Source organism: Amblyraja radiata, chromosome 10 (genome assembly GCF_010909765.2).
Source record: "Amblyraja radiata isolate CabotCenter1 chromosome 10, sAmbRad1.1.pri, whole genome shotgun sequence".
NCBI lineage: Eukaryota > Metazoa > Chordata > Chondrichthyes > Rajiformes > Rajidae > Amblyraja > Amblyraja radiata.
The window spans coordinates 23091741-23117241 of record NC_045965.1 but is presented as its reverse complement, the minus strand read 5'-3'; the positions used below and the strand labels follow the sequence as shown (position 1 = coordinate 23117241).

General features: G+C 44.9%; 1 protein-coding gene across 1 annotated transcript; it reads right to left on the bottom strand.

Moving 5' to 3' along the window:
- Positions 1-10058: 10058 nt before the first annotated feature.
- Positions 10059-25283, bottom strand: LOC116977679 (nucleus accumbens-associated protein 1-like). The gene is made up of 6 exons (XM_033028352.1): positions 25122-25283; positions 17977-18783; positions 16023-16196; positions 15584-15689; positions 14244-14341; positions 10059-11852 (listed from the first exon to the last, which is right to left on the bottom strand). The coding sequence occupies exons 2-6, from the start codon at positions 18758-18760 to the stop codon at positions 11512-11514; spliced, it is 1503 nt and encodes a 500-aa protein (XP_032884243.1). The 5' UTR covers positions 18761-18783; positions 25122-25283; the 3' UTR covers positions 10059-11511.
- Positions 25284-25501: the final 218 nt, after the last annotated feature.

Genomic DNA, 25501 nt, shown 5'->3' with positions numbered 1-25501 from the left:
ATGTTGCCTCATCCGCTGTGTTACTCCAGCACTATGTGTCTGTCTTGCTATCGGTTAGCCATTCTTTGTGAACAGTTTTGTGTACCTTATTTATATAAGGGTATATTGTCAGGGGAAACGGTTCAGAAAAGATGCACAGGAATAACCACAGGAATCTCAGGCTGGGGCCCTTGATGTCAACATTACTGGGTCCCCCCACCATTCCCCTTGCCTCGAATGGTACTGAGGGATAAGACACATGCATTTGGAAGGACATGGGTTGATTAGGAATAGTCAGCAAGGTTTTGTTCATGGGATATCTTGTCTCACGAATTTGACTACATTTTTTGAAGAGGTAACCAAGAAGATTGACTAGGCTAGGGTCGTAAACGTAAGGGTCTGTCCCACTTGGCCGTCATTTGCGCCTCATTTACACGTCATGTAAAATAGGTCGACGCGTCGTGATGCGCAAATCGCGTCAGCACAGCCGTCTGGTGCACGTGACATCATTAGAATACCCTGCGGCGCGCGGCGACGCATGGTTACGGACGTCGACGCACGGTGACATAACCATGCGTCACCACGCGATACACGTGAGACGTCGGGATGCCAGCATGCGACGCCAATCCGACAGCGTGCGATACAGAATTACCTTCCTAGTAGGAAGCAGAGGGTGGGGGTGGAAGGTTATTTTTAAGCGTGGAGGCCCGTGACTAATGGTTTGCCTCAGGGATCGTTGCAGGGTCAATTTCTGTTTGACATCTATGCCAACAATTAGGCTGGAAACATACAGGGCATGATTAGTAAGTTTGCAGATGACAATAAAATAGGTGGAATTGTTGACAGTGAAGATGATTATCACGAATTCCAGCAGGATCTTGATCAGTTGGGCAAGTGGGCTGAGGAATGGCAAATGGAGTTTTATTCTGGTTAAGTGCGAGGTGTTACGTTCTGGTAAGTCAAACATGGTTAGGCACTTCACAGTCGGATCCAGGGGATTGTTGGGAGGGTAATGATTGCATAAATTGAACTTCAGGGAGCAGAGACACGATAAACTTTCCATCATAACCCAAACACTAACCAGACTTGCTACTGGTTGGCCATTCTTTGTTGAACATTGAATAGTTCCTTCCTAGAGAGCGCTGCGGGTAAAGGCGAGGTGGCGGGGAAAGGGATGGGGAGAGAGGAACGCTATCGCAGCTTCACTGCAGGTCCTGGACACCCCATCACCCCCCTGGACTAGAGGGAGGGACTGGGGGACATTGCCCGCCGCTGTAACCAACGTGCAGACGCTGGCACTCCCCGCGGAATGTTAAACTAAACACCACTGTGAGCAAAACACAAACACGCACGTCTTTCACCCCCCCTTCTCTCTCCACCACCACTCAACGCCTCTCCGCCGGTCCAGTCTCCCACTTGCATCTGCCCCCTCCCTCTCTCGCTACCTGGTACACCCATTCGCGTTTTTTTCTCTCGAATAAACTTAGACAAATCCCATGATTTCTTGCGTTTTTCGGAATACCACTCGCTCATTCAGAAGTTTTCCACCATTGGGAAATAAGTAATGCCTTTGCATCCTCATCATAAATAGGTCAGTTAGCCAGAGAAGGGCAGTAATGCTCCCTCTACTGGTGAATCAAAGCTCTACCATAGTGAACGACACTTGGACTAAGCACTGCAAGCAGCAAGGGCACAGCATGCACACTGGCTGGGAGACTTCAACTCCTACGCAAAATGTGGCTTGATACCACCACCAAGCTGACGAAGCTGGCCATGTCTTGAAGGGTATGCCAGCCAGGTTGGGACTGCGGCAGTTGGTAAACTACCACAAATGGCAAAACTACTCGATCTCATCCTTGCCAATCTGGAAGTTATAGATGCATCAGTCCATGACTGTCAGTCATCAAACAATGGAATGACCATCACAGCCATTAACCAATAGTACCTCCCAAACCCATCATCTCTTTTATTCACAGAATATGGGAACACCACTATCAAAAGATTCTTCTTCAAATCAAATGCCATCCTAACTAGGACATATATAACCACTCCTAGAGTACAGCACAGGAACAGGCCCTCCAGCCTATAATGTCTGTGTCGAACACGATGCCAACTTAAATCAATGTCTCTGTCTGCATGTGATGCAAATCTGTCCGTTCCCAGCATATCCATATGCCTATCCAAAACCCTTTTAAATGCCACGATCATACCACCAAAATCCCTGGCAGTGCATTCTAGGCACCCACTACTCATCCTAAAAAACAATTGCCATGCACATTATTGTTAAACTTTGCCCCTCCCACCTTAAAGCTTTGCCCCCTGGTCCTTGACATTTCCACCAGGGATACAGATTGACTGTCTTCCCTACTTATGTCATTCATAATGGATATGCAGGGAATGGGGAGATATGGATCACGCACAGGCAGAGGAGATTAGTTTAACTTGGCATCATGTTCTATGTTGTATTACAGGAAGAAAGTGAAGCTTTGGAGAGGGTGCAGAAGAGGTTTACCAGGATGCTGCCTGGATTAGTGGGCATTAACTATAAGGCAAGGTTAGACAAACTTGGATGGTTTTCTCTAGAGTTTTGCAGACCAAGAGAAGAACTGATAGAAGTATATAAAACCATTGACGTGAGAAAGATATGAAGACTAGGGAACTGGAGCAGCAGCTGAATGACCTCAGGATCATCTGGGGATAGAAGTTACAGTGAGGTGATCACGCTTAGGGTAGGGGCAGAAAGTAGATGAATAACCACCAGGAAAGGGAGTAGGCACAGTGTGGCCATTCCCCTCGACAACACAGATCAGGTCCTGCAAAGTGAATATAAAGGGGGTTAGGCAGAAGATTAAAAAGCAGGACTTCAGGGGTTGTAATTTATGGATTATTCCCAGTACCATGTGAAAGTGAGGATAGGAATAGGAAGATAGGAGAGATGAATGCATGGCTCAGGAGTTGGTGCAGGGGCAAGGATACAGATTTTAAACCATTGGGATCACTTCGGAGGCAGAGATGACCAGTACAAGAGAGACAGATTACAACTGAACTAAAGGGGGACCAATATCCTTGCAGGGAGGTTCGCTAGTGCCACCCAGCAAGGTTTAAACTAAAGAGACAGACAGGTGGGAACCAGAGTAGCAGATCACAAAGTGGAAGGAGTGGTGGATAGGAGAGTCAACCAGAATCTTTTTCCCAGAATGGAAAAATACTCTTGTACTGGTCATCTCTGCCTCTAAGGTAAGAGGGGCAAAGTTTAAAGGTGATGTGTGGGACAAGTTTTTTTTAAACACAGAGGGTAGTGAATGCTGGAATGCATTGTCAGGGTGGTGGTTGAGGCAGACTTGGAATATTGTGTTCAGTTTGGTCACGTTGCTCAAGGAAAGATGCCATTAAGTTGAAAAGAGTGCAGAGAACATTTTGGAGGATGTTGCCAGGATGCAAGGGTCTGAGCTATAAGGAGAGTGGGCAGGCCGGGAGCACAGGTGACTGAGAGATGATAATCATCACGCGTACATTCATTACCTTTTTGTTAGGTGCCGAGAATGCGTCACCAGGTCTGTAAAATCTGTCCATCTTTAATAAATGTCTTCAAGGGAGTATTTTGGCAACATTTAATACTTTAAATTCTTCACATAAATTCACTATTTTTATGTTTAGAGTCTTATGCATTGAAGATACTTGTTTTATTCTCCAATTTATTTTAATTTGCATATTAACATCACCTCCCTTTGCCTCCAACAATACAACTTTTCTATTGTCATAAAAATATTTCTTTATAAAAAATCTCTCTCCTGAATTTCGCTCAGCCTTTGCCAGATTCTGAAAGCTCTTTCAATTCTTATGTTTACTTTTCTTGGCAACTTAATCAGGATTTCCTTTTAACATGACATTGTAGTTAATCTCTCTGTTTCTTTACTGGCAAACCATTTAATCTCATTTCCCAGTTTTCCTTTCACATATTTCTAATGAGTTTTAAGAGCCAAATTCAAGTCTTTGGAATTAAATACAAGATGCTGTCATATTGTGATCACTTTTCTCTCAAGGATCCCTAAAAAAATTACAAGACAAGGTTTAAAATATCCTGTGCCCCAGCAGATTCTTTAACATACTGCTTCAGAATTCACAGTTCTATGAATTCACGCTTCAAAATACTTTTGCCAATTATGATTGCTTTGATTTGATTTGATTTCTTTGTTACCCCTTTCTCGAACAGTGTAGCTGTGTTAGGCAAAATAAACAATCCCATGTGGACCTTCTGTCAATGCATCTTCATTCATTTGGAACCTACCATCTCCTCTTCCAGGCCAAGATGTATTTCAGTACTGCCCTTGAATCTGCCTTTATTATCAAACTTGTTGCATCACCCATGATTTGGCCACACTTATGGATACACTATTGCCATGTTGCAGCGCCTTCCTGTCACTCTATAGTTTTCTTCTCCTGCATTGCAACTGTTCTCTCTGGCCTTGTTTTTCAATACATAACTCAAAACCATCTCCAGCCCTCCGCAGCTATAACTCTAATTATCTGATTCACCACGTTAAGTTGGTCTAAGTGGAGCTCATCCCAACAAAATAGTTCCCTTTCCCCCAAATACAAGTCCTGTAGTTCCCCTCCATGAATCTAAACCTACCTCCTGCACCACTCCTTGGCAAGGTGTAAATTCCCTGTCCTCTGCCAGTCAATGCAGATGTATATGTGATTTGAGTAGAAGCTAATAATCATTACTCGAAAGGTTCTGCTTCGAATTTCAACTCCAATTATTCAGGCTCAGCAGGACCTTGTTCTGAATTCTCATGACTATCCCAACTTTTAAGAAACAGTTGAACAGGAACATGGATAGGACAGGTTTGGAGGGATATGGGCCAAAAGGGCCTGTTTCCACATTGTATTTGCTAGATCATCCCTCTTCCACTCCACGTTCTCCTGTAACACGAGATATCGACTCCGGCACTGGACAGCATGGCTTCCAGTCATAGCTGCAGAGAACAACATTTATCCTCATGAATATACCCTCCAAAACCACATTTTTTAGATCTTCTACCACACTTGAACACATCTGGTTCCACTGTGCTATGGTGAGATTACCCTTCTCCATGCAGTGTTTGGCCTCATCCACACAGGTAGCAAACACCTTGTACTTGTCGGGTGAAGTCAAGGATTGCATCTCTTCCATTACTGATCTTATCACACCCCAAACCTGCCTGATGTTTCAACATCCTGCTGTCCCTGGCCAATGCTTGAACTTCCCTAACTCGTAACTACCGCCTGGATCAACCTGGCTCAGTAACACTTCTCCTCCACAATGTCTGCAGTGCAACAACAACTTGGAAAAGTTGAATTAAAGTGAGATTTAACTTTAATTAAAAGGCACTATGGTTGCTTATTTATGCCCCTGTCCCACTTAGGAAACCTGAACAGAAACCTCTGGAGACTTTGCGCCCCACCCAAGGTTTCTGTGCGATTCCCGGAGGTTTTTGTCAGTCTCCCTACCTGCTTCCACTACCTGCAACCTCCGGCAACCACCGGGAACCGCACGGAAGCCTTGGGTGGGGTGCAAAGTCTTCAGATGTTTCCGTTCAGGTTTCCTAAGTGGGACAGGAGGATCCCACATGCTCCATCAACCTCACACTCTGCAGTTATAACATCACCCTACCAACTTTGTTTTAGTCAATGAATTAAGAATTAAATATTATCTATATATTACTTACTTCATATTCTTTCTCTGTTCGCAGCATGTCTGATTAGCCGAGTATTTCCAACAGATTCTGTTCTTAAGATAACTTTTTTGGTGAATACAACTTCTCTTCATATGAAGGTAAGGGACAGGGCCCTTTGAGTCCGCTTCTCACATGACTCACAGTCTATATCAACTCAGTTTTCCTGCCCTTTTTCCAGATTCATTGATGCTCCAATATCTATTGATTTTGCACTGAATACTGAACATTCAGAGCCTTGGGTAAAGCATTCTAAAGATTCACAAACCAAACTATTTTCCTCATCACAGCCCTATAATCATCAACCTCTTGAGATGGTTCTCCACCTACAGTACATAACGTTTTAGCATCTATATTGGCAAGGCAACTAATGAACTACATATGTGATCAAAAACAATCTGGTGAATATTTGTGGCCTTGCCAATAATTATATCTGTCCATAGGCAAGATAACTAAAACTGGCCACTGCATTTAATATTTGTCCTCACTTCACTCCAAATAATGGCAGCAGCAATGTAGAAACAAGGAGCTGCAGATGTTGGTTTACAAAGGGCAGAAAGTGCTAGAGTAATTCAGCAGGTCAGAGGGTCCTCAGTCTGAAGGGTCCCAACCTGAAACATCACACCCATCCATGATGCTTAACCACCCAGAGATGCTGCTGAGTTACTCCAGCACTTGGTGTCCCACTGGCAGCAAACCTTTGAAGTCTGTCCTCTATTCGACCCCAACGCATAAGCAAGGCGGCTGGCACTTAACATCTCAAGTTTCCTAGGAAGCCACTCAGTCAGGTCAAACATTAACTGGCTTTGCCAGTGGAAGCCACATGCCAAGAATGCATTGGCAAAGTGCTGTCAAATCTTGGCAGTCTGATCTACAATTCCAAGTAATGCTGTTAACTCCTGCAGGAACTGAAGAACATAAACCTTCTCAATTCACAGCCAGAGTACAGTAGGAAATGAACAGAGACTAGGCTGACCTTTCACTTTGAGTTTGAGGATTGCTCATTGAGCAGTGCCAGAAATCTCCTTGCAGTTATTGCCACATCACCAGATGAAAAACAATCGGCAGCGAAGATCTCTCAAGCTTCGAGAGGTGTGGATGCGACGCATCTCTCTTAGCATCCACACCTAAAAACTAACCTCATACAGAAAAATGAAGCAACAATCTTCAAATACGAAGGACAGCTATATTTGTATTCATACATGTTATTCATTTAAAATAGTACATACATCAATGGGAGCACCATAAAATACAATATCACACCAACATTTAGCAGGCTGTTTCATTGCAGTCCAGGACCTCAAACAGGTTGGTGTTCCATTGTGTGTTAGTAAGGCCACTGGAAACTGGTACAAGATTCAAAGGGTTTGCCAGAGCAACTTCCACATCCTTGATTGGTTGTGCATAAAAAGGAACAACTCAAGATTCATGTCATGTAACCAAACCCTTCAACAATCAAAGGAAAGTGTTCCCAATCAAAGAAAAACTACAGACTCCCCCCCCCCCCCCCGTGTCATTAGCAATCAAAATCAAAAATACACTTTACATTCCTAATTGTCAAATCACAAGTACACTTTCACTGCTCATTTGTGGAGAGGGAGCAAAAGCCATTCCAATCTGCAAGTGGCATGCCCCAAGACCTGGAATTTGCTCACATGCAACATCATATCCAGAATCATTTCAGACAGGAAGACAGGTGTGCCTCAATGTACATGTTACCCATGACATTAGTGGAGAACTTGGCCACAGTGGTGCAGCATTCCTGAGTTCACCTGCCTCAGTGATTAATGCCAACTCATTCTGTGTCAGGCAAACTCCCACTCTGCCCACTCCTGCCTCTTCTCCCCCCCCCCCCCCCCCACAACCCCACCCCACCCCCCCCACCATCATAGCATTTGGAGATGTTTGTCTCCTCTTACTTAAAGCCATCATGTTTTCAGGTTGGGGTACAGGTGCCTTGGAATTAAATATTGTTTACTGTTTCACACTGTAAGGAAAGGATAGGGCCGGCCCAAAAACTGTGACCCTCAGCACAGGATGGTGAGCAGCTGGAGCACAGCCAAAGGGCTGGTCAAAAATCTTCATATGATTGATTCATTTTATAGTATATTAAAATAAGTTAATCTTTCTCAAAGCAATTCATGTGATAATATGAAAAATTGACTTGCATTTCCTGTGCCTGTTCACATTACACAAACATCGCCATTGTCTTCCTGATACATTGATTAGCTTCAAACTGTGGCCACTGTCTGTATAGAGGTGAATATGAAAGATAGCCTGAAGATAACTGTGTTGTTTCTTCTTCTTCTTCTTGGTTTCTTGGTCCTCCAAAATATTCCAAATGGAATTTAAACTGGAGGTGGTGAATGGAGGTCTTAAGCCAGAAAGGGTTGTTTGAAGGAGAAATCTCCACCAGTAAGAGCGAGATGCCTACTATTCTTTGAGTGGGGCTATGGATCACAGGAACAGGCCAAGCCTAGTGTTTAGAGACATCTGCAGCATCCTCCTCAACACTAAACCCCATTTAAGAGTCTGTAACAGCACAGAGACTCTCTCACGAGGAAACGGCACAGGTTCCCTTCTACTATTCTAATTCCACCAGATCAGATCAAGGAATTAAGACCAGTGCATATGGAGATGATGCAGCTGCTTGCTATCTAGTAATCCTCAAACTAGCTTTCCTCCCTTACTAAATTAATTAACAAGGCGAGATCGATCAAATAGCCTGGGATGTGCTCATTTAAGAGGGCTCAAGATGCTTTCTTTTTTAGGTGCCTAGACAATGGAGGGCAAATTTTACCCAAACTGAATCAACAGTACTGATGAAGAATCTGGACATCACATCGCCACAGCGGGTAGTACTACTTGTTCACAGCTCCAGTGGCCCAGGTTCAATCCCAACTTCTAGTGTAATGTCACAGTCGTACGGCACAGAAATGATGCTTCACAGTGCGGCCCACCATGTCAACCTTTTTGTCCATCTACACTAATCTCATTTGTCTGCAGTATGTCCTTATCATTCTATGCCTTGCCTATTTAATGCCTAAATTACTCTTAGTAATTGTATATACTTCTACCACCTCCAATTGCAGCACGTTCCAGACATCAATCACTCTGTGTAAAAAAAAAAAAACTTTCCCCAGATCCTCTTCAAAATCCTTCCTCCACCATAAACCTATGCCCCCTTATTTTTGATGCTCGTCATGGGAATAAAACGATTCTAACTATCTATCCTACCTATGCCTCTCATAATTTTATATACTTCTATCAGGTTTCTCCGCAGCATCCTTTGATCCAGAGAAAACAAGCCCAACCGATCCAATTTCTATGTGAATTACCCCAGGTTGCTCCAGTCTCATCCCTCATTCCAAAGATGTGCTGGTATTAGGTTAATTGGCTCCTGTAGATTACCCCCAGATGGGTAGATGGGTGTAGACGTGGCATAAATGGGTACTGGATGGTTGGCACAGATGGGTTGGGCTGAGAGCCGTGCTCTCTGACTCCAACAATTATCTAGAATTCAACAAAACAATATGTGCTTTGTCTTGAGAACACCTCAGTGATGGACTAATTTGTATCTGGATAACAATCACATGTAATTTGGTGAAGAATTGCGGCACCATCACAGATCAGACCCCATCTGTCATCTCAAATGGTTCTAAATGACCCCATGACACTTTTTAAAGAAGATAAGGGAAGTCCTTTACAGTTTTCCGACCAATATTTATCACTCGCATTATCTGGACATTATCACATTGCTGTTCATGGAGACTTGTTGATGTGTACTGTTGACCTTTTCCATATCACAGTGACCACATTTCTATAGCTTTGCTTTGAGAGATCTGAAGGAAATGAGAGGCTGATAAAAATGTAAGTCATTATTTTTCTTTATCTCCATTTGGGGCAGTCTCCCCAAACACATATGCCTAGAAATTGGTCAAATAGCACATTTTTTTGTGTGCAGATAAGATTGGGTCATTTTAAATTGAATCAAGCAAACGCATTTCCACCCTACCTGAATATTTGGACCAGTGCAGTGCAAGTTTTGGCTTTTAAAATGTGCTCATTAGTGTTTTAGTACAATTACAAGCACACGGCACTAGTCTGTTGATATTCAAAAGGGTCACTCCACTGACATCAGGAACCCTGACTGGAAGCTTCTGAGTGCTGCAGGCTGCTCAAACACCTGCCAAAGTCCTCAGCATGTGCTGTGTAATGAACAGCAAGTGCTTTTTCCAGCACTGAGCTGCTCAGGCTCTCACCCACCTTCATTGGAGCTGGTCTTGCATCAATGACTGTCCTGCTGGGGTGGGTCAGGGTCTTCAGGGCAGGAAGCAGAGACATGCCCATCAGCCAATCTCATTGATGGTGCATTCACAAACTCAGGTTTGCCAAGGATTGTCACTGGGACATGCCAAGCTCTGTGGGATGAGTTTTGCCACTCAATATGCATAGGCTGTTCTCTAACTGGAAGTTAAGTTCACAGAAGTTGATTCAAATACCCTTGAATCTCCTCTCTCATTGCACCAATTCACAGTCCCACAACCCACTACCCAGGGCTGCTACAAATACCAGAAGCACTGTGGAAAATAACCAGGTCTTTGGGAATCAGATTCCAATGCCCATGTTTGTAGGACCACCCTGCAGTTCGTGCCCAGGATACCTCCATGCTGTTTGCTGCACACTGCCAAACCTAGCAGTCTGAAGACAGTATTGGAGTGGAGGAAGAGCAGCATGAAGCCCAAAGCTTGAGGGCTATGATGCTCAGCAGCAGGATCACACGGATGAGGAAGGCTAGGAGGGCAAGTCCCGCGGGAACACACTTACTCACAATACCGAGGCATCAACCGATTGGGCAATATGGACCACCTCAGGGAGAGGGATGCTTCACAAGATGAGTCTGCAGGATCAGTTCCTGATACAACATGCCCGCAGTCCAATCCTAAAGACTAACGCCATATTCCAGTCACCTGCCAGGGCAGCCCAGGTGACACAGTAAGCCCTTGCGTTTCCCCTGTCCAGGCCCACCTACTTTGATGTCTGAACAATGAATGAATCCCAGGCCAGCACATTCCTGGCCAGTGGGCAGCTCAACCAGATGATTATTGTGAGGGCGTGAAACTTGTTTGTGTTTTGTTCAACTGGGTGGGAGTTCTCACAGCTGGAGATGGCTGGAGCCACCTCGTGCCAGTCTGCGGTCTCGGAGTGGGGCGTTTCCTGGACCATGGCACACAGGGCTTCCCTCCCAGCACTGATGGCCATGTCCAGCTCTCTTCCACTAACTGTAGGGGCATTCCCTCTCTCCCCTGCAGCCTCTGTGTCCATGGCAGCCACCGTAAGCTGCTGTTGTCTACCTCCCATGGGGACCGTGCCTTTGAAACCCGCTGCCCGTCGCGGACTGGCGCTGAGTAAATTGTCAGAAGCTGTGGTTAACCGAGAGCCAGGTGCCGTCGGAAACCACACGGGTCCTGTTCTAGCCCCGTCTGTGGGGGAAAATCACCCTCAGGGTACTTCAAACGACTTAGATAATTTCATGGTGCTTTGTGGGGAAACACAACGCTGGTGTACCACACCAAAAAAAGGTAATACCCAATTACTAGGCAATTATATCCAAAATAATATGTGCCTAGAATGCATGGGATCATTGTGTGAGTGTCTCCTTCACTGACATTGCACAGACTGAATCTCCAGTTCTCAGTCCTTTATCACTAACACCGATCAAATAAAGTGGCCAAACACAGAACCCTACAACATGACAGATTCCCTACGTCATGGGTTTCTCAAGGGGGAAGGGGTGGGTGACAAGTTGGATCTCTTAGTTTGGAGCCTCCACAATCCCACTCCCGGAGTCATCCAAACCTTCGGGGAAACCTGTCTCGTATCTATGAGTGCCAGTGCCCCGCATCCCACTGGCTTCATGCCTGTGGCCATTGCCTGCCAGCTCCATGTCCTGGTTCCCAGAAGCTCCATCTGGCAGACACCCACCGGCCACGTCTGTGATGACCGAGCGATAGACGCCATCTCCCTCAGCCTGCCTCAGCTTGAGCTTGGGGATCCAGCGCTTGCGGACCACCCTTCGAGCGTTGGTGCACATGTCTGCAGCGATGGCATTCATCTCACTCTCCTTGAAGTTCGGAGCAAAACTCTGACAGTAAACTGCAAGAGAAGGATGAAGAAACATTTGTCTCTTGCACCTTTCATAACCAACAAACAATGAAACGTTTTTTGAAGGTGTTGGATGCTCTAATGCATGAACTGACAGGCAGCGATGTTATAATGACTAGACGGTCCATTTTTCACAATGCTGACCAAAGACTAAATTGTGTTTAGGATTCAGTTAAGGGATAAATTGAGCCCAGTTTGATGCACTCTGGCAGCATGGCAAGCCTCCAGTGAAACAACCATTCAGGAGACCAAAAATGACAATTGTTCTTTATCTTTAACTCTGTGCTGTATTACTCTATGGCACTTTCTCATGGAACACTTTGTAAAGCACTGGAATAGCCACAACTGGAACACCCTCTCCAGTTCCGGTCACCACACACTAAGAAGTCAATGCACTAGAGATGGTGCAAAGGAGATTTTTCAGGAGAATTACAGTTGTGCAGAGAGTTTGGATACGCAGAGCGGCCAATTGAGAACAGCCATTTAGGGAGAGGGTGTTTATAAGGAAGCTGTGCTCTGAGGCTAAGTGCTGTGTAATTGTTGAGGCTTTGGCTTGAGGGGCTTTGGTGAGACGACTGAGTGGAAAGTGATGGCAAGTTAAGGCAAGGCCTTTTTTTGTAACTCTTCTTTGGTCTGAGTGCAGTCGGAATGGTAGTTAGGGCACTGGTAGGTTCCTTTTGCGGGAGGTGGGAAGTCAGGGAAACTTCCAGTGCCCCTGAGGTCTACACCTGTGGGAAGTGTAACAAATTGGACGACCTCAGAATTGTCTGGGAGACTGAAGGCTTCATAAATAGGAGTTACAGTGAGGTGGTCACAATGAAGCAACTGGCAGAGAGTAGATGGGTGAGCACCAGGAAAGGGAGTAGGTGGAGAGTGCACTGTGATCATTTTCCTGGAAACAAGATTACCCTTCTGGATACTATTTGGAGGGGGGTGACCATTTAGAGGAGAGCAGCAGCATCAGCAGTCACGGCTGTGGCACTGAGGCACAACAGGTGTGGGTAAGTCTGATAAGAGATAGGAGACTCATTAGTTACAGGAAAGACAGGAGATTCTCTGGCAGGAAACAGTACTCCAGGATGGTGTATAGCCTCCCTAGTGCAAGAGTCCAGGATGTCTCAGAGTAGCTGCAGAACATTCTCAATCACACCATTAACCCATGCATTCTCAATGAGAGAGGAGATTCAAGGGTATCAAGGGGGAGGGTGAGAAGGCAAATGTCATTGCGCACATTGGCACATAGGTAGGAAAAATAGGTGAGGTCCTGCAGGGTGAATATAAGGAATTTGGCAAAAGATTAAAAATCAGAACTTCAAGGAGAGAAATTTCCTGATTACATGCGGTGCCACATGCTTGAAGATAGGAATTGGAAGATGATGAGTAGTTGGTGCAGGTGGCAGGGATTCAGATTTTTGGACCACTGGGATCTCTTCTGAGGCAGAGGTGACCTGTACAAGAGGGACGGATTACACTGAACTAGAGAGTGACCAATATCCTCATGGTTAAGTTTGCTAATGCTAGTGGGGAGGGTTAAACTAGATTGGCAGGGGGACAAGATCCAAAGCAGTGGTGAGGCAGGGTGAAGGCAGTACAAAGGCAAAGACAGCTAGTTCAGTAGACATGATAGACAGGAGCATGTCATAGCACGAGGAAAGATGGTTGGATTAAAATTAATTTATTTCAAGGCTAAAGGCCTGACGGACAAGGCTGATGAACACAGGGCAAGGATAGGTTTGTGCAACTGAAATGCTATAACTATTACAGAAACCTAGCTAGGGGATGCACATGACTAGCAACTTATTGTTCTAGGATACAGGTATGTAGGCTAGATAGGGAGTGGGGATAAAAGACTAGGGGGAGTTGCTTTATTGATTAATTAAAGGGAACATCACCTAATAGTCCAAAATGGCATCACTGAAAGATTGTCCAGTGAGGCTATATGGGTGGAGCTGAGAAATTAAAGGGGATGATCACCTTGCTGGGTTTGTACCTATAGCCCCACAAATATTCAATGGGAATAAGATGAACAAATATGCCGGGAGCTTCAGGCAGCTGCAAGACTAATGGGGTTGTAATAGTAGGGATGTCCATGTGGATGTCACAAACTCCATCTCACCTGATGTACACTACACCCTCCCTCAATATAAACCCCTCATCCTCGCATCCACAGTCTACCTCCCATCTCCTCACATCCTCCATCTTCTAAAGCCAGATCCCTGTTTAGGATGACCAATGGCTGTCTCAACCTTCCAGCAAACCTCTAAATCGCTCACACTGCGAAGGTATGTGCCTATTCACCTTTTGCTTTGTCTCCTGAAGTAAAAAAAAAATGGCCTTTGCCCTGCTTCCTAACACTCCATCACTCCCCACATGCAGGCTTACCTTTGATGGCATTGAGAATCCGGCTATCGAGCGGCTTCCGACTAGGGTCGCAGAGGGAAGAACGGATTCCAGTACCACAGCTGTTAGCCAGAGTGTTTCTGTTAGGGCCAGATTAATAAACAATCAAACTGAGTGATGGAAACTGCAAACAGGTTGTATATCATTGTGCCTGATAGTTTGTGTTTCTGATTTCATCTGAGAATGAGTTCCTCCAGCAGCAATCAACAGTCTTTTTATAATTATTGTGCACCAAAGGATGCTGGTTGATCCTGCAAGCAATCCAGTCAGTTCCATTCCCCTGATCTTTCCATATGACCTTGCAAGTTCTTTTCTCTCAAGTGTCTAAGCAATATTCTTCTTAAATCCCTTATTGACTTGTTTCTACACCATGCAGGCGCGAGTCGCATTGTAAATACTCTTTGGGGTCGAGGGAGGGGGGCGGGGGGGAGAGAGCTTGGAGAAAAGACGGGGGTTGTAGGAGAGAGGGGGGTATCACGGGGAGGGGGGCAGGAGGCAGAAAGGGGGATCAGAGGGGAAGGGGCTGGAGTTGGCGGTGTGATGGGGACTAACAGCGGGCACTGGTCGCTGAACGTTCTCCTCCGCCAGGATCAGATTCTCTGCTTTCCGTTTGGCGACATTGGCCGGACCGCTTCCGGTCCCTCCGAAAATGGTGTCAGGGTGGAGATCTCCGCCAGCCACCCACAGCTCCAGTAAAGACGCGATGGCGCAGGAAGGGGCGGACCATCCCGCGGAGTGACGAGAGAAAAGACCAATCCACACGCCGCTGAATGGCAGGAGAGGAGATTGATCTGCGCAGTGTGGTTTTTAAGATTTTTAAACCTCGCTAACTTTTACAACAGACAACCGATCAGAACGATGCTTGGTGCACTTGCAGCACAGGAGAACGGTGAGTGAACTGGCGAAAAATCGTAGCTCTATCGCATACCGTTTTTGCACAAATAGAAAGACGGCGCAAACCGGAAGATAACAAGATCAGAGTTTTAGTTAAGTATAGATTTTAAAACTATACCAAAACAAAAATGTTGGAGGCATTTAGAAACGTTACAGTGGCTGTCAAGAATTATCCGACACAACAAATTAAATAGATTTTCAATTATCAAAGGTAGGCAGGCAGGCAATGCACATATAATGTGAGCTTGGGAATGGACAGCCACTCACAGACCCAGGTGGCTGTTAGCAAGTTGGCAAACATCCTGTAGAGATACAAATGCTTTTCTCACAAAAGTTAATAGCAGGTGCCGAACTGTTATGGTCACTGACTGGTTCCATGGCCACCCAAATCCCCACAGAGCAGGAAACAACTTCAGAAGACAACTTACCGGTCAAAAAAGGCAGCCAGCAGCCTCCGAAGCAACACTTTGTGCCTCGTTCCTGCACAGATGTGGCAGTTCATTAACTGAGCCCTTGTGATGTACACACTTGTACCTGCAGATTCAATGAAAGCAAGAAGAAGAGTCACACAGTGCATTAACAGCAAGCTTGATAGGCTTATCGCCTTGAAGAATGGTACAAATAAAGGGAAGTGACCATAAGTTCGAGAGTGCTCAACATTCAGGCTTTTCAACTGCAAGAAGGAAATACAAGGCATGGTGAGATACAATACAAGGCATGGTCAGGTGGATGCCCGGAGGCACAATCTGTTTGCAGTCATACTCTGCAGGCACGGCCTGACTGAGGTCACTCTGCACAGGTGCAGTCTACTCCTCTTGGTTTGAGATGTTGGAGTGATACACTGTGGCCTTGAGGTGCTCCGCTCACCTGTCACCACCTCAAGTTTCTCTGAAGGGTCTCCCTCCACGTACAGCTTTGGATGGCAGCGATACCCAATCTGATTGATGAGGTCCGCTGGCAGCACTGCCAGGTCGTGCCGGATCCTCATCCTGGAGCGCCCATCGATGTGATCAGGCAGGGCTTCCACCCGCTCCGGAGTGGCTGGAAGGGAGAAACAACAATGTCAACAATGACACAACACAGGTCAAAAACTTTCTACCTGGGAAACACATAACGCATCCAAAATCTCACTAAAAAACAGTTGAAGATGCACCATTCCCCATGGGGGTCAAGAATATGGTCTGTGAAGTCCCTTTCCTGAGCAACTTGTGAATGTATTTGCTTTTTTAAGGCTAATTAAGTAATCACAGATCAGCACTATCATCCTGTCTCTCAACTGTGTGGCTGAGCACAGGTCTACTGCCATCTATAAATTTGTTGTGAACTCTACTGTTGTTGGCCTAATCAATGCGGTGACGAGCCAGAGTCAGGGAGAGAGATAAAACATCCTGGGAGTGCCACAACAACAACTTCTTGCTCAACTTCAACAAGACTAAGGAATTAATTGTTGACTTCAGAAAAGGGAAGTCTGGAGGTCAGCGCCAGGTTTTATTTGTGTTGGCAGTTAAGGGAGTTAGTAGCTTCAAATTCCTGGGCATGAACATCTTGGATGACCTGTCGTGGGCCAGCATAGAGATGTAATCATAAAGGCATGCCAGTGCCTCTATTATGTTTTTTGAGATTTGGTGTGCCATCAATGAATCTAACAAACTACTACGGATGGTCTGTAGAAGGTATTCTGACTATTTGCATCATGGCTTACAATGGCAATTCCAAAATCCCATACCACCAAGTTCACTCATCCTTATTCATTCACCCCAGCCCAGTGGTTTCGAGCAAGGTTTGGATCAGCTACAGAAATGGGCAGAGACAATTTAATCCAACAAAGTGCAAGCTGTTGCACTTTGGGAGGTTGAATGCACGGGGAAAGTATATAATTAATGGCAAGACACTTAACAGCACTGATGTTCATCGTGAGCTTGGGATCCAAGTCCACAGCTCCCCGAAGGAGAATACACAAGTAGATGGAGTGGTAAAGGCAACATATAGCATGCTTGCCTTCATCAGTCAGGGCATCGAGTATAAGAATCAGAACGTCATGCTCGCAGCTCCATAAGACTTTGCTTAGGCCACATTTGGAGTATTGTGTGCAGTTCGGGTGGCTCCATTACAGGAAGGATGTGAAGGTATTGGAGAGGATGCAGAAGAGTTTTACCAGAATGCTGCACGGTATCAGCTAAAAGGGGAGGTTGGACAAACTTGGATTGTTATCTTTGGAGCTTTGGGGGCTGAGGGGAAACCTTATAGAAATACATAACATTATAAGAGGCATAGATGAAAACTTTCCTCTCTAGTTCTGTGGGCAGATTGTTTACATACCTTGCTTTGTAACATAGTTTTCTTCAATATCAAATTTTATATTTTAGAGCCAAATATAAGGGACGCTGCTTGGTACAAATTGTGTACTATTAGGTATGCAAATCTTGACCAAACATTTAAGAGCACACTCATTATCCTTTTCTAGATAATGACTCGTGATCTTTCCCATACATCCAAGAGGGACAACACTGCCTCGGTTAGCCCTTTGTGTCAAATCTGAAAGATGACTCCTCTGTCAGTACAGATCTCACTTATTACTAACCACTAACACAGCAGCTGTCCCACAGCACAGTTGGGAAGCATTCCCAAAGATCAGCTCTCCTGATAATGCAGCATTGCCTCAGTACTGCCCTTTGAATAATGCGTTGCTCTATCAGTATACCACTCCTCTATCGATCCTCCACATAGTGCAGTGCCACCACAACAGCCCTTCACAAGGGACAGTGGCATTCTTCAACATGAGGCCGGGACTAGTTAATGTCACTTTGATCGGTTAGTTTACCTCCATGTGGGACGCTCATGATGTTGTACATGCTACACATCTGGACATACTGCTCTTCCGTCATGTCCTCCAGCCCCTCCTCATCCCCCTCCTCCTCCTCTTCGTTCTGACAGGAGAAGGGGCTGTCACTGGGATGAAGGCTGCTGGCTCCAGGGCTGGCGATTTCCCGTGGTGCATTGGCAGGGCAGCCTTGCCCGTTCCCTCCTTCGTGTGCCAGGCGGGCCAACTTGGCAGTGCTTGCCGTGGAGCCCTCGGCGGCCCGCCTGCCCCGGCCACAGCCCAGGTCGCTCTGCTCCACTTTGACACGGGACGGGAGAAGCAGAGGAAGGGGCAGGGGGAGTGGCGGGGCGGAGCTCTGAGGCTCCCAGCCAGGTTCTTCCGCGCTCAGGCCCTGGGAGTCACACCTGGGGGAGCTGACCTTGGACAGGAGCTCAGTGCCCCTCTCAACAATACGTTGGATCTGCAGGAATCCCGCCGTGTACATCAGCATGAACTGCTCGCCTGCCTTCATCGACAATCGGCCCGTGTAGCAGAAGTTGAGAATGTTCTGGAAGCTCTGTGGCTGCACAGCTGCCGGTAGTTCAAAGGCTGCCCGCGCAGTCCCAGTAAAGAGGTCCCGAAAATAGGAGCTGTTTGCGGCCAGCACGGCCCGGTGGGCCTTGAACGTCTGCCCCTTCACTATGATGGAGGTGTCACAGTAGAGGCCCTGCAGTCGTTGTTCATTCAAGCACTCCAGCAAAGTGTTCCCAAAGTTGGCAATCTCCAGCTGTAGCGTCTGTGCCATGGTGCTGTTCAAATGTCCACAGTCTTTAAAGGAGAGAAAAAAAGAAGCAGGCATCAATCTTCATAAGCAGCCGGCAAGGGCCCACAAAGATCAAGAAGGTTTGGGTCTAACCACGACCAGCTTTCAGTCCCGCCTGTCTTTATTATACCGTATGCAAGTCCTCAACTAACCCATCCGATTCTGTAAGGATCACTCCAGACTTGGTGTTAATTGATGTATAATCAACCAATCCCTTGAGCTCCTGCCTCAGTTAGCCCTGTTATCTCAAAACACTGGAACCCCTCGACCAGATTCTAAGCTGTACCTCACTCCTCGGTTAGTATCGTTTTATGCATGAAGCCCTTATGCCTTGAACTCACTCCTGTTCTTGTGCAGTTCTATAGTCACCGTAAATCTCTGTCCTGGACCAACCACATTGAAGCTACAGCCAGGAAAGCACATCACGCCTCCACTTCTTCAGAAGACTAAGGGTATTCTGCATGTCTCCACTGAATTAACAATTTCTACAGGTGCACTGTAAAAAGTACTGCATTGGGATGCATCACAGCTTGGTTTGGCTACAGCTATGCCCAAGTCTGCAATAAATTACAGAGAGTTGTGGATACAGCCCAGTCCAACACACACACCAGCCTCTCAACTATCGACTTTATCTACACTTCAGGCTGCCTCGGGAGTAAACACTACTGTCCTTTTTCACTAGTCGGGTAGAAAGCACAAAAGCTAAAAAACAGTACCATCAGATTCAGGAACAGCTTCTTCCACACTGTTATCAGACCACTGAACTGTTTTCCCCGAAGTTAGTGTGTAGTCCTGATCTTATAACATATTTCATTGCATACTTGGATATTTTCTCTGCAACTATATTTCTATAACGCTATAATCTGCACTCTGGTATTTTTCTCTTGTGCTTGTGTACAACTTGATTGTACTCATGCATAGTATTTGACTGGAAAGTACACAAAGCTTTTTTCACAATATCTACTGTGACAATAATAAACCAACACCAAATAGACTCCTGGGTTCACGTTGTTCTATCTACCTAAACCCCATAAAGCCCACAAACACATCCCTTGGTTAGTGTATTTCTTGGTCATGTCGTTCCACAGCGCCCTCCATAATGTATGGGACAAAGACCCATCATTTATTTATTTGCCTCTGTACTCCACAATTTGAGATTTTTAATAGAAAAAAAAATTGTCAGATTCTATTAAAAGGTATTTTTATACATTTTGGTTTCAACATGTAGAAATTACAACAGAGGATTTTTCCCATCAATGAAAAATAAAAGAGTTATTAGTGTTTAAAAAATGTTGAGATTCTCTCTCCTGAAGGCCACGCCCTTGTGTTGCCTTTGGTTTGGAAATACTAAAGCTGTGTTGCCTTTGCTTTGGAAATGCTAAAGCTGTTTTGCCTTTGGTTTGGAAATGCTAAAGCTGTGTTGCCTAATTAAAGTTGCCTTGCCTAATTAAAGTTGCCTTGCCTTCTATATAATTAAAAGTCTAATCTTGACCACTTCCTGTTTGCGCTTGATATTGATTTTAGAAAAAATGCTACCATGTACGGCTGTGATTATTGGCCATCTTACTCAGAGTCCCCCTCCGCTAATCAGGTGCCGAGGATTTTCCCATTGAAAAATAAAAGTTATTAGTGTTTAAAAAATGTTGAGATTCTCTCTCCTGTCAATCATGCCATGAAGGCCACACCCCTTCAGGTGGGAGGGGGAGGGACTATAAAACCCAGAAGTGTGGGCGTGGCTCAGTCTCTGCAAGATGGAGGAGGGAGAGATCACGACTCTCGCTGTCTTTAATGGCCTTGCACACTGCTTGAAATGGTATGAAACTGCACTTGAATTTGGTGGCCTTGCCTCCTACTTGAAGTGGTAAGAAACTACACTTGCACCCTGTTTGAAATGGAATTTCAAGGAATAGCTGTGAGTCAACTGCCAGCCCACCAGCCATGAGTGAGCTGCCAGCACAACAGGCTTGAGTGACTGAGCCGCCAGCCCATAATCCATTCGGCCCACAATGTCCATACTAGCCCTCTGGAAACCAGTCCCTTCAGCCCATAACACCCATACTGCCGCTCCAGAAAGCCCCCCCCCCCCCACTGGCCACCAATATTGGAATTGGTGGAGGTGGAATATTGCATTGGGGGACCATTCTGTAATTCATTCACAGGATTTTCAACAAACTGTGTGAGATGGATGATAATAATAATAATAATAAATTTTATTTATGGGCGCCTTTCAAGAGTCTCAAGGACACCTTACAAAAATTTAGCAGGTAGAGGAAAAACATGTAAGGGGAATGAAATAAATAGTAGAGACATGACTAGTACACAAAGTAAAGACAGAATACAATTCAAAACACAATATGAGGCAATTAATGCACAGATGAAAAGGGAGGGGGACGTGGGGCTAAGGATAGGCAGAGGTGAGGAGATGGGTCTTGAGGCGGGACTGGAAGATGGTGAGGGACACGGAATTGCGGATCAGTTGGGCGAGGGAGTTCCAGAGCCTGGGAGCTGCCCTGGAGAAGGCTCTGTCCCCAAAACTGCGGAGGTTGGACTTGTGGATGGAGAGGAGACCGGCTGATGTGGATCTGAGGGACCGTGAGGGTTGGTAGGGGGAAAGGAGGTCAGTGAGATTAGATTAGATTAGATTAGATTATACCTTTAATAATCCTTTTCAGGAAATTACAGTGCCACGACAGCTTCAAGACAAACATAACACCACACATTTCCTCAAATGGCTTCCATACTTAACAAGTTAAAATACGTTAAAATACAAGTTAAAATACAATTAATTTAAAAAGTGCAATTATTTATGCGCATTATAAAGTCTTATAGCAGCTGGTAAACAGGACTTCCTATATCTCTCCGTTTTGCACATTGGTGCAATCAGAGATATGGGGGGGCCAGATGGTGGAGGGCTTTGTAGGTGAGGATCAGGATTTTGTAGGTGATCCGGTGGGAGATGGGAAGCCAGTGAAGTTGTTTGAGGACTGGAGTGATGTGATGCCAGGATTTGGTGTGACAAGGTATGGTGTAACACAAGAATACTAAACGTGCATAATTTGTGGTACCACCTCAAAGGGAATTTTTGGACAAAACTGTCGCGGCTGTTCTGAAAAGAAGACACAAGGAGCAGCAGTGCTGGAGTAACTCAGCGTGTCAGGTAGCACCTCTGAGGGACATGGATAGGTGACGTTTCAGGATCCCGATCTGAAACGTCGCCTATCCATGTCTTCCAGAGATGTTGCTTGACCTGCTGAGCTATTCCAGTACTTTGTGTCCTTTCCTATCAAAAGGAAATCCAGATCACAAGGCTGCTGCAGTTCTCATTACTAACATTGGATGGGGATAGTGAGCATGGTGTCTGTCAGAGCGCTGACTGGTGGCACATGCCCATTATTGCAGCAGCTCTTTTAAGCAGAGCCACAAATCGTCCAGAAAATGGATGAAAAAGTCACAACTATTGAGGTAGGAAAATAAAATGCTTCACTTTTGTTAATAATTTCCAGCATGTTCTTTTTATAAATATATGTGTAACCCAATAAATAAACCAGTTAACATCTGCCATGATGAATAGCTTCCTGTAAATATATCACTGCAGATTATCGACTGACACATCAGTCAGGAGGCTATGAATTCCTGCACCATCCTTTCTACATTACAGTACACAGCTTCATAAGTTTGTACTAGTGTGGATGTGATGGGTTATAAACATCAGCAAGTCCAAAAAGTTTTGTTTTCTCATCTATCTATAAGACTTGCATTTCAAAGCAATGTCTCATAAGATGCAAGTAAGAGTATTACATGCAAAATTAAAGATGCTGGATCGCTGAAAGGCATATTCCTTTTCCATCTCCCCTGTCGCCTTTCAGTTCTTTTTCTAAAGACAGAGCCACACAAAAGATACTTGCATAACATAACTCAGTAGCCTACTGGCAATACACTAACAATATACATTGCATGGGAGATAAAGTATAAGAGTAAGGAGGTTTTGCTACAGGTAGGTTAATTGGCCAGCATAAACTGCCCCCACAGTGCACGCGAGTGATAAATCTGTGAAAATTAATGGGATCTGTGTAGGATTTGAATAAATGGATGCTTGATGGTCAGGAGACCAAAGAGCCTGTTTCTATGCTGTATAATTCTATAATAGTTCGTGGCTTCGGCGAGATCGTCCGTGCAGTAACGGTTCATGGCTTTGACTTGATCATACTTGGAGTACTTTGCAGAATTTGTCTTCCACCACAGGTAAGGATTTTATGCCTTAGAAGTGGTGCATTGTAAATTCACAAGATTTAATCCTGGGATAATTAAAAATAAATTGTTGGGCCTTGGATCTCTAGAATTCAAGATATAACATTCCAGAAGGGGGGTGTTTGTTCTGGATGGGGATTTCGATCTTGTGTCATTTAAGCCTGAGATGAGGAGGATTTAAAAAATATATATTGAGAGAATCATGGAAAATTTACTACATGGAGGCCATTGAGCCGATCAAGCCTATTCTGGTTGGATGCCAGTGAATATTTAGATATGTAACTCTCATATAATGGTGGAAGCTCAGTCATTACATTTAGGACTTTACCATAAAATAATCAAGGACTGTTAAATGGGAAAGTAAGCCGAGTTGAAGATCAGATCTAATCAAAGCAGGCTTGAGAACCCAAAAGACCTAATCATGCTCCCATCACTTAAGCAACGCAATTAAATATTTTGCATCAAACAAGATCTACTTGGTCATGATGGAAATTCTTAAACATTCACTTTTTCAGTTTACATACAGAGAACGCTGCCCCTCCCAGAAGGAGTTCCACAAAACTCCCCTTTTCCAGATTATAGTAGCGTATAATTCTATTTTCTTTTGAAAATGCACTAATTCGTAAATCTGTTGAAATCTATATGCCATTTTTATATCTTTCAGCATTAAAAAGTTTCATAGACAGCACTAGTTATGGTAAGTATTCTCCGTCTAACCTATGCTATCCGTGCTTCTGCAAGCAATATCACAACCATGTGTATAAGGAGTTTAAATGGGGAGAGCAGATTCCATACTAGCATAGTGTATAAAGAGTGTGATGTTGACTAAATAGGTGGGTGGGATCTATAATTAGGGAGAGTGGGCATGGTGAATGGGAGGGGATTACATGGGCGAGTAGACTTTGTGATCAGAGGGAATAGACATGGAGAGCGAGAGGGGATTGTGAATGGGCAAGTGGGTGGGAATGAAATGGGTGGGCAGATAACTGAATAAAGAGATTGAAATGGAACAGTAAGAATACAAAAATAAATGTTGAAAAATTAGCAATCCTATAAATGTTAAGAACAATATACTATGTACATGAGTGAGATTCAACACATTAGCTTGTCTTTTTTCACTGAGCTGGAGATTGGAAACTCTCTGGGGAATGGGGATGGATCATTGTATGAAAAGCTTCTGACCATTAAACCAGATTATTCCCTTCACTCACCCACTGCTCTGGATGTGTCATTCGCGGCCAAAGGATGGTGATCAAAAACATGCTCTCTATGCATACACAACTAACGCTTTTGTGTATGGAAGTCTAATATATATCAATGCATGTAGTGTTGGGATAAGAAATAAAGACATGTTTGTATTTAGGTAAATTAATTTGTGTTTAATATTGATTTTGGAATTAAGGCTACTATAAGTTTTAAATTAATAAGGCACACACATTACCAGATATAGATGATGAAAACTATCAATCCCAATATCAGAAAACTTATTTATTTTCTACTGAATTTATTTCAGTATTTTTCTACTGAAAATACCCCAAACAGGAGTAAAGAAAACATGACAACATACCTCAGCTCTAAGTGTACTACATTAAGGACCAAACATATACATACATTCTATAATACATAAAATATGTACATGTATTATTCAGTTTCTATAAACAAGCCACTGAGCCAAAATCAGTAAACATTCCAACTAGAAATAAAATACTTTTTCACTTGCAGAAAATCTGTAGCAACAACTCAAATTAGCGTGTTATATACATAAGGCACAAGTGGTTGGGATGGGTTGCGAGGAATGGAATTCAACTAGGCCTGTCAAGTAGTCAACAAATGATTGTTGTTTGAAAAGGTGGAAAAACGTTTAAGAAGTTGTAAAGTTTTGCTCTGCTGTGGAACTGCTGTCCTCACTTTGCCCTGCCACACTGTGAACTCATGCAGTAAACATAGTGTTACTAGGATGGCTGCAAGCGCTAAAAATGTTCTCAGCAAGTGTGGAGAACACAACTGGCACCTGTGCCCACAACCTAGCCCCTGGCCTCCTCCCGCACTCCCTTCTGTCTGCTCCGCCCTGGGTTGGATGCCGGCTTGTACTTACCCTGCCGTGCCAGCTCCGTTCCGTTCCGTGCCCTTCCTTTCCCTTCCCTCCCCTCCTGCTTGAGCTGCACTCCCGGCTTCCTGCATTCACTCCCTCATCGCTGGCGATGGCTCGGCCAGGAGACAGAGGGAAGGTAGGGGGGACCGAACGGGTAGGCCGGTCTACCTGCCGCTGGGGCCGCCGGGATATGTAGTTCTAATCCCAGTCCTCCTGTTGCTTCTATCGGCAGTTGGACTACAGCTCCCGGCGGCCCCTGCGGCAACAGGCGCATGCCCAGCAGCCGCCCTGGGAGGAGGAGAGGGTTAAACTGGCAGGCTCCTCGCTTTCCTTCGGTACCCATGTTAAACAAGATGGCAAAGGATTGGTGGCGCAGGGAGTGA

What these genes read in the sequence shown, in the direction of transcription:
- LOC116977679 (XM_033028352.1), bottom strand. Translation starts at nt 18,760, where the DNA reads ATGGCACAGACGCTACAGCTGGAGATTGCCAACTTTGGGAACACTTTG. An exon ending in CTGGCTGCCTTTTTTGACCG is followed by an intron (nt 14,342 to 15,583) that starts GTAAGTTGTCTT and finishes TGGCCCTAACAG; the next exon opens with AAACACTCTGGCTAACAGCT. An exon ending in GATTCTCAATGCCATCAAAG is followed by an intron (nt 11,853 to 14,243) that starts GTAAGCCTGCAT and finishes CTTCTCTTGCAG; the next exon opens with TTTACTGTCAGAGTTTTGCT.